At 31.5% G+C, this 10,568-nt stretch overlaps 1 protein-coding gene across 1 annotated transcript in view; it reads left to right on the forward strand.

Annotated features, from left to right (window-relative positions):
• Positions 1-1,666: 1,666 nt before the first annotated feature.
• LOC137618010 (fap1 adhesin-like) overlaps positions 1,667-10,568 on the forward strand; it is a 10,264-nt gene continuing 1,362 nt past the window's right edge. The window contains exons 1-2 of the mRNA XM_068347930.1: positions 1,667-1,819; positions 10,386-10,568. The exon at positions 10,386-10,568 is cut by the window's right edge and continues 1,362 nt beyond it. Coding sequence (XP_068204031.1) covers positions 1,667-1,819; positions 10,386-10,568 — 336 coding nt within the window. The remainder of the gene's footprint in view (positions 1,820-10,385) is intronic.

Raw genomic sequence — 10,568 nt, forward strand, 5'->3', positions numbered from 1 at the left:
TATTGTTATTGGAACCTTCGACTGGTAAACATGAAGGTGTCTTGCTCTCCCTAATTTTTCATAATTGTTCAGTGCTGGAGCCCCGTTTACATTAAGAAAATTATTCAACAGTGACGTGAATGTCCAATGATTGTGTGTGAACCTTCTTGATACTAAAAAAATCATTATATTGCTCGTATTTTTGTGAAATAAGAAGTTTCTTCAGTGATAGAGTTCAAGATGGCTGCAGCGCTACATGACGGAGTTCTTAACGAAACAGAATCCAGCTCTTAGGAAACAGTGGTAAATAACCCAGATAATTTACCGTCTAATGAAATCGACTTTAATGATTTGAGTAATGATCAGGCAAGGATTGATTCGGTACTAAGATTTTTGCTTAATTATGACAGTCGTAAAAAACCTGTTGGTCCCCCAAGGAAGAAGGCTGGTAGACCTCGTAAAGCACCAGCCAATGAGAGTAAAGGTAGCAAGCAACAAGATCCTGCTCGACTGGATGAAGTGGACGGGGGTCTAGAAGACATGGGAAACTTTCAAGACTTTCATCCCGGACTGTTATTTGACTATCTTATAAAGTTAAATGATTTCAATAAGAAACTTCTTCAGGGAATTAATGTTTTGAATAGGAAGTATCAGGATTTGGCTAATAGTATAAAGTTAAATGATTTCAATAAGAAACTTCTTCAGGGAATTAATGTTTTGAATAGGAAGTATCAGGATTTGGCTAATAGTATAAAGTTAAATGATTTCAATAAGAAACTTCTTCAGGGAATTAATGTTTTGAATAGCAAGTATCAGGATTTGGCTAATAGTATAAAGTTAAATGATTTCAATAAGAAACTTCTTCAGGGAATTAATGTTTTGAATAGCAAGTATCAGGATTTGGCTAATAGTATAAAGTTAAATGATTTCAATAAGAAACTTCTTCAGGGAATTAATGTTTTGAATAGCAAGTATCAGGATTTGGCTAATAGTATAAAGTTAAATGATTTCAATAAGAAACTTCTTCAGGGAATTAATGTTTTGAATAGCAAGTATCAGGATTTGGCTAATAGGATTGGTACTCTGAAGACCGACGGCCCTGTTCTTGAAGTTTCCCGTTCTGCTGCTGTTGCCCATCGGGGAAATGTCGTAAGTAATGAAAATAAAGATAGTGAACTTGAAATCCGTGTTGATGCTATTGAGCAGAAATCTGTTTCTCACGTATTATTGTGTTCAGGGGAGATAATAACTGACGTTATTGAAAATCATCCTGATAATTTGAAGGATGTTGTAGTATCAAAATTATGTCAAGCCCTGCCGGAAGTTGCTACTGGGAGTGATGTTGGAGTGACCATATTTGGGAAACAAAAAAAGATGGTCAAAATTAACTGCTCATCGGAACAATGTAAACGTAAATTGATCTCATCGGCTCGTCGGTTGAAACCTGCTAATATTTATTTGGCCGAATTTCTTACTCCTCGTCGTAACAAAATGTTTTTTGCTTTGCGTTCGCTGAAGAACAAGTATTCCGGTAAGATTACAGCTTCATATACGAGAGATGGCAATATCTTTTACAAACTTCGCGGTGATGATGGCTATAAAACTGTTCGACACCCTCTGGAAATCACTGATCTTGAAAATAGGCTCTCAAGCACTGAATAATGCATGTTCGTGACTGGTCTTTGTAATGGATGAGTTTGTGTTGGACCCTGTTCCCCCTCAACTTAATTTGGGTGAAGAAGGTGATATCCCACATATCCACTGTTCGTACGACAGCCCAACCGACTTTAAAGCAGGTTCTGTTCATTCGAGTGGCATTTTCTCAATGCTCACCTTTAACGTGAGGAGTTGTAGAAAGAACTTTGCAAGTTTTGTGGCACTTCTGTGTAACTTTGTATTTAAATTCACAGTCTTGGTGTTAGTAGAGACGTGGCTATCCGAGAGCTCTGACTGTGCATTTGATATAGGCGGATATAAGCAGGCCAACATATATAGGGATAACTTTGGTGGAGGAATTAAAGTTTTTTATGATGAATTGTTAAACAGAGGTTATAAAGGATTTTACATTTGTCAATAATATTATGGAGGTCATCACATTTTATCTAATAGGTGCTAATTTTCGGTATCTTATTTGTTGTGTTTATCGCTCCACTGGTGCTAATGCTGTACTTTTTAATGAAATGTTTTTCAGTCAAGTGATCAGTAAATTCCCCGTCCATGATAAGATTATGGTAACTGGTGATTTTAATCTGAATCTTTTCAATCCACTAAAATTGACCTACATTGATGTGTTCATGAATAGTATGCTGGGTCATGGATATTTTCCTGTCATTACACTACCTGCTAAGTTTAATGAGTCTAACCAATTTACACCATTTTCTTTGATTGATCACATTTGGACTAACTTTAAAATAGGGACTAATCATTCATCTGGTGTTGTGCTGTTTTCTTTGACAGATCATTTCCCAATATATTATATGTTTGAAAATATTTGTAAAACCATTGTAAAGAGTATACATTCTAGACTAATTAATGTAAACACTATCCAGATGTTTGTTGACAAGAGTGTCAAATTCATGTTTCCCACAGGTATTTTTAGCACATAATTCTAACGTTGCTTTCAATGAGTTTTTCCATAAATTGATTGAGTGTTATGATTCTGCTTTCCCAATAAAAAGAAAGAGAGTAAGCAGGAGTCTAGTTAGTTCTCCGTGGGTAACACCTGAACTAAAGAGGTGTATACGGAAAAAGTACAAGCTATTCAGTCTCATGAAGAGTGGATTGGTTCATAAGCGGCAGTTTAATGTGTACAAAAATTTACTGACTTGGGTTACAAATAAAATCAAGATGAGGTATTGTATGAGTAAGTTTGAGACTTGTAGGGGGGATATCCGGAAGACCTGGTCCAACATCAATACCCTGCTTGGACGTGGTGTAAAGGAATCTGTACGGGCGGTGGTGACAGAGGATGGGACAGTTATTGAGGGACCACAAATAGCAGATTCTTTTAATATTTTTTTTTCATGAATATTGTTTCACGTCTTACTGGGAATCTTCCTCATGATATAAATCTTACATGTTTTGATAATATTTGTCGAATTGACCACACATTCTTCTTGGCTCCAACAGATGAGAGCGAGGTCTGTTCAGTATTGCAATCAATGCCGGATAAGGGAAACAGTTTAAATGATATTAAGCCCAGTTTACTCCTATTAGTTCGTGATACTGTTGGACCTATCATTGCGCGCTTGTATAATCAGAGCATTGCTCAAGGCTTGTACCCTGATCTCTTTAAGGTTGGTCGGGTTATCCCAGTGTTCAAGTCAGGTGATGTAACCAAAATGAGTAATTATAGACCAATTACAACTCTAACTACTATAAATAAAATTTTTGAACTCCTAACTCATTCGAGGATGGTCAAATTCATTGATCGTTTTAATGTACTTTCGAACCTTCAGTTCGGTTTTAGAAAAGCATGTAGCACTACTACTGCTATTTTTAAGGTTGTAAGTGATATTTTACCCTCGTTTAACCAGAAGTCGTATACAGTAGCACTTTTTTTGGATCTAAAGAAGGCTTTCGATACTGTGGATAGGAATATCCTTCTCCATAAGTTATCAATAAGAGGATTTAGAGGTATTGTCAACTCCTTCCTCTTGTCATACTTGAGTAACCGAAGGCAGTATGTTTGTATTGATGGGCATATGTCTTACTGGACCTATAAATTTTGGGGTACCACAGGGTTCGGTTTTAGGACACCTTCTATTCAATGTTTTTATTAACGACATAGTAGATATAAGGATTGCAAAGAAGGTTCTATTTGCAAATGATGCAGTTTTTTATATCAGAGAAAAATCACTTGAATTGTGCATTAGCAAATTAAATATATTGATTGCTGAACTCACAAATTGGGTCCAGAATAATAGACTAATTCCTAACGTAGAAAAAACTAAATTAATGTTGTTCACACCAAGGCATGTTGAAAGCTTGCCAGACATGTATTTTAACGGAACTAAGCTTGAGTGGGTCTCCAGTGTCAGGTACTTGGGCATCATTATCGATAATAAGTTAAGTTTTACTCTGCAATCAGCTGAAGTTTTTAAGAAATTAAGTAAAATTCAAGGTGTTTTTTATCCACTTTCCTCACTTGTGCCTCAGTCGGCTCTTATGACCATGTATTACTTCTTGGTGTACCCTATAATAATACAAAATGTTATCATTTGGGGTGGTGTTCCTGAGATAAACCTCCATAACATTAAAACCTCTCTCAATAAAATACTAAGGAGCATTCTAAAGGTTAAGCACGACGAGAATAATGTACCTTTGATGAGAACTAGTGACATGTACAAAAGGCTAAATCTAATGAAATTTGATGTTGTATACAAATATTTCCTTTTGAAGTTTATTCACGATGTTTTTTTATAGAAAGTCCGACATTTTCAGCGAGTATTATGCCCCACTGTTGCCTTCACACTCGTACGGTACTCGGGGAGTGAGGATCAATCTCCCGGCAGTTAGGGTGGAGGTGGAGAAGCAGTCTGCTTTGTTTCAGACGTGCGGACTGTTAAACGAACTACCTCATGATCTTGTAAAGCCTCAGGCTGTTGTAACTTTGAAGAGGAAATATAAACATATGGTAGTTTCTCAGTATTAGGTCTCCTTTGATATAATTTTTATATACTATTTTCTTATATTTTTAGTAAATGAGTTTGCAGTAATCGCTATGTATAAAAACTTTAACTAGGTGATTGTACTTACGATAGTGATGTTTTATATTCCAGATTCTTTATTACTACAAGTTTTATATTTCAGATTCTTTATTTCTTTAAGTAAACCTTTTCTTTTATTGAAAAACTATTATTGAAGTAAGGTTTACTGGTTTATTGTACATAATATATTATTTGTTGAATTTTAAAATAATTTTATTGTTAATGTATTATTTATTGTATTTTAAAGTATTTGCTCTGTCCAATATGTTTGCCATAGCAGGACTTAGTTCCTTTATTGGCTTCTTATATGTAGGTTATATGTAAGAATAAATAAAGTCTAAAAAAGTCTATTATTATTATTATTATTATTATTATTATTATTATTATTATTATTATTATTATTATTATTATTTAAGCCTGTTATTATTATTATTATTTAAGCCTGTTATTATTATTATTTTTATTATTATTATTATAATTTTTATTATTATTATTATAATTTTTATTATTATTATTATTATTTTTATTATTATTATATTGTTATTATGATTATTATTATTATTATTATTATTATTATTATTATTATTATTATTATTATTTTTGTTTAAGCCACTTATTATTATTATCATTATCATTATCATTGTTATTTCTCTTATTATTATTATTTAAGCCAATTATTGTTATTATTATTATGATTTAAGCCGGTTATTATTACTATTATTATTATTATTGTTGTAATTATTATTATTATTATTATTATTATTATTGTTTCTGTATTATTATTTAAGCCTGTTATTATTATTATTATTATTATTATTATTAGTATTATTATTATTTAAGCCTGTTATTATTATTATTATTATTTTTATTATTATTATTATTATTATTATTATTATATTGTTATTATGATTATTATTATTATTATTATTATTATTATTATTATTATTATTATTTTTGTTTAAGCCACTTATTATTATTATCATTATCATTATCATTGCTATTTTTATTATTATTATTATTATTATTATTATTTAAGCCAATTATTGTTATTATTGTTATTATTATTGTTAATATTATTATTATTACTATTATTATTAGTATTAGAGCAACTTATTATTATAGAAATTATTATTGTTATATTATTATAATTATTATTGTTGTTATTATTATTATTATTATTGTTATTATTATTATTAATATTATTATTATTATTATTATTATTATTATTATTATTATTATTATTTAAGCCCGTTATATTTCAACCTCCTGCTGTCCTTTGTATGAGAAACGCGCGCATACATTCAATGTTTTCAATGATTTGTAAAATTTACTTTTTAAAGTTGCAACGCTCGTCGAAATAAGGGCTGCAGTTTAGCGAAATTCCTTCCTCTTCTGCGCGTTATTAGATATTGCTTTCGTTTACGTTGAAATTGTCAATATGTGCAATGAGTTGCAGTAAATATTGTTTCATAAACATGCCTTCGTGAATTTGCTTAAGTGGAAGAGATGTCTTTATAACAAGGTGGATATTTATATCATTTATTTTCTATTTTATTGCCAGTAATATGACATTTGTATATGATTTGGTTTGTCGAGTCATATATGATTGATTTCTTTTTCTTTTAAAGGAATTTATTTTTATATTGATTAATTTTGGGCGATAGAATATGTTTTAATTTTCTTAGTTAATCAATTGGAGTGTTACTTCAATCTAGACGTTTTGGGCTAATTAGATCAGTCTTCAATCTAGACGTTTTGGGCTAATTAAATCAGTCTTTAATCTAGACATTTTCGACTAATTAAATAAGTCTTGAATCTAGACATTTTAAGTTATGAAATCAGTCTTCAATCTAGATATTTTGGGCTTATTAAATCAGTCTTTAATATAGGCATTTTGGGCTAATTAAAACAGTCTTTAATCTAGACATATTGGGCTATTAAATCAGTCTTTAATTTAGACATTTTGGACTAATTAATTAAGTCTTTAATTTAGATATTTTTGGCTAATTAAATAGCTTTTCTCAAAACATTTTGGGCTAATTAAATCAGTCTTCAATCTAGACATTTTGGGGTAATTAACTCAGTGTTTAATCTAGACATTTTGGGGTAATTAAATCAGTCTTTGATCTAGACATTTTGGACTAATTAAATTAACCTTCAATGTAGACATTTTGGGCTAATTAAATCAGTCTATAATGTAGACATTTTGGGCTAATTAAATCAGTCTAATCTAGACATTTTGGCCTAATCAAATCAGTCTTTAATGTAGACATTTTGGGCTAATTAAATCAGTCTTTAATGTAGACATATTGGGCTGATTGAATCACTCATTAATGTAGACATTTTGGACTAATTAAATTAGTCTTTAATGTAGACATTGTGGCCTAATTAAATCAGTCTTTAATATCGACATTTTGGGCTAAATAAATCATCTGTAATCTAGAAATTTTAATCTAGACTTTTGGACTAATGAAATCAGTCTTTAATATAAACATATTGGGCTAGTTAAATCAGTCTTTATTCTTGATTTTTTGGGCTAATTAAATCAGTCTTTATTCTAGATATTTTGGGCTAATTAAATCAGTCTTTATTCTAAATATTTTGGGCTAATTAAATCAGTTTTTATTCTAGATATTTGGGCTAATTAAATCAGTCTTTATTCTAGATATTTTGGGCTAATTAAATCAGTCTTTATTCTAGATATTTTGGGCTAATTAAATCAGTATTTATTCTAGATATTTTGGGCTAATTAAATCAGTATTTATTCTAGATATTTTGGGCTAATTAAATCAGTATTTATTCTAGATATTTCGGGCTAATTAAATCAGTCTTTAATCTATACATTTTGGGCTAATTAAATCAGTCTTTATTCTAGATATTTTGGGCTAATTAAATCAGTCTTTATTCTAAATATTTTGGGCTAATTAAATCAATCTTTTAATGTCATTCTATAAATTCGTTTGCCTTGATATTTCTAAGGATGAAATTGCAATACTAATGTTGCCTTTATTATTATTATTATTATTATTATTATTATTATTATTATTATTATTATTATTATTACTACTTGCTAAGCTACAACCCTAGTTGGAAAAGTAGGATGTTATAAGCCCAGGGACTCCAACAAGGAAAATAGCCCAGTGAGGAAAGGAAAAAAGAAAAAAAATATTTTAAGAAGAGTAACAACATTGAAATAAATATCTCCTATATAAACTATAAAAATTTAACAAAACAAGAGGAAGAGATATAAAAGAGAAGAGTTTTCTCGAGTGTACCCTCAAGCAAGAGAACTCTAACCCAAGACAGTGGAAGACCATGGCACACAGGCTATAGCACTACCCAAGACTAGAAAACAATGGTTTGATTTTGGAACGTCCTTCTCCTAGAAGAGCTGCTTGCCATACCTAAAGAGTATCTTCTACCCTTACCAAGAGGAAAGTAGCCACTGAACAGTTACAGTGCAGTAGTTAACCCCTTGAGTGAAGAATTATTGTTTGGTAATCTCTGTTGTCAGGTGTATGAGGACAGGAGAATATGTAAAGAATAGGCCAGACTATTCAGTGTGTGTGTAGGGAAAGTGAAAATGAACCGTAACCAGAGAAAAGGATCAAATGTATTACTGTCTGGCCAGTCAAAAGACCCCATAACCCTTTAGCGGTAGTATCTCAACGGGTGGCTGGTGGCCAGGCCAATCTACTACCTATAAAATAATACGCATTAGTGTTTGTTAAGAGTAATTGGTAATATCAATAAAAAAACAAAAAAGTGACGACCTTCAAAATGAAATTTAAATCTTTGAAAATAAGGATAATCTGGATATAGAAAAAAAAAAAAAAGGTTTCATGTTAATTGTCCTGTCATATTTTGGATGAGTTGAAAGATATGATATGATATGCTGGAGTGATGACTCAAGTGATGATTCATAAAATATAAGCAAATGCTAAGTTGAAACTTGCGAAAATTCTATTAATTATAAACTCCATAAAGTAGAGTTAACTGTCTCCGTGACTAAATTAATTATACGATTTATATTGAAAATTTTAAACCTTTAGTTTGTTGCTATATGCTTTGTAATGCAGGCAATTTTGTTGATTTAGATATCGGTATGTCACAATATCAGACTTAATATTTTCTTCTGAAGGCTGACGATCAGAAACCTGTGGTAACCCTGAGGAACCGGATGTTCAGCATGAGATTAAATTGTCTAGTTTGTGATTGATAGCAAATTTATATCCACAGGAAATCTCCGAGCCTTCCGGTATGAGGAAGTGTCAGAACCTAAAGTCCAAATGGAGACAGAAAAGAAGAACGTTTTGGATCATTGAAAAAAGTTGCCAACTCTAAACGGAAAGCTTTGATCTTTAGATATCATGGAAAATGAAACGCTGTCTACGTGTATTCAAGCTGTGATTACACCTTCTCTTAGTGTCACCACACACACACATATCTATCTATCTATCTATCTATCTATCTATCTATATATATATATATATATATATATATATATATATATATATGCACACATTGATATATATATATATATATATATATATATATATATATATATATATATATATATATATATGTGTGTGTGTGTGTATGTATGTATGTGCATATGTATTAATCAGTGTTAACTGAAATGGACTGGTAGGATGTGGAGCCAGGCTTCAGGGGCCTTTCCGAGAATAATTATGCCTTGTGCAAGGGAACTACTTTAGAAATAACTGGAATTAGCAAATAAACAATACTTAAAACAATGTTTACACGAAGTAATCACGTAATTAGGTGACATTGATTACTGAAATCGATAAAAAGACTATACTCGAATTCAGATGTTTATTTATGATGCGTTAAAGATTACGTTCTGATCCAAAATGTATGTGATGTATATGGAAGTATAAGAGGTCACATTGCTAAAAAAAAAAAACAATCAGAAGTGTTGAACCTTGTCTTATAAGCTCCGAAACTTTTAGTAGTGTTGAACCTTGTCTTATAAGCTCCGAAACTTTTAGAAGTGTTGAACCTTGTCTTATAAGCTCCGAAACTTTTAGAAGTGTTGAACCTTGTCTTATAAGCTCCGAAACTTTTAGAAGTATTGAACCTTGTCTTATAAGCTCCGAAACTTTTAGAAGTGTTGAACCTTGTCTTATAAGCTCCGAAACATTTAGAAGTGTTGAACCTTGTCTTATAAGCTCCGAAACTTTTAGAAGTGTTGAACCTTGTCTTATAAGCTCCGAAACTTTTAGAAGTGTTGAACCTTGTCTTATAAGCCATATCTCATAGACTAGTGGTTCCTAAACTTTCAAAAGTGTTGAACCTTGTCTTATAAGCAATAGCTCATAGAGCAGTGGTTCTCAAACTTTCAGAGGTGTTGAACCTTGTCTTATAAGCCATAGCTCATAGACCAATGGTTTCCAGACTTTCAGAAGTGTTGAACCTTCTCTCATAAGTCATATCTCAGAGACCAGTGGTTTCCAGACTTTCAGAAGTGTTGAACCTTGTCTTATAAGTCATATCTCAGAGACCAGTGGTTTCCAGACTTTCAGAAGTGTTGAACCTTGTCTTATAAGCTCCGAAACTTTTAGAAGTGTTGAACCTTGTCTTATAAGCCATATCTCATAGACTAGTGGTTCCCAAACTTTCAAAAGTGTTGAACCTTGTCTTATAAGCAATAGCTCATAGACCAATGGTTTTCAGACTTTCAGAAGTGTTGAACCTTCTCTTATAAGTCATATCTCAGAGACCAGTGGTTTCCAGACTTTCAGAAGTGTTGAACCTTCTCTTATAAGTCATATCTCAGAGACCAGTGGTTTCCAGACTTTCAGAAGTGTTGAACCTTCTCTTATAAGTCATATCTCAGAGACCAGTGGTTTCCAGACT

This window comes from Palaemon carinicauda, chromosome 24, assembly GCF_036898095.1.
Source record: "Palaemon carinicauda isolate YSFRI2023 chromosome 24, ASM3689809v2, whole genome shotgun sequence".
Taxonomy (NCBI): domain Eukaryota; kingdom Metazoa; phylum Arthropoda; class Malacostraca; order Decapoda; family Palaemonidae; genus Palaemon; species Palaemon carinicauda.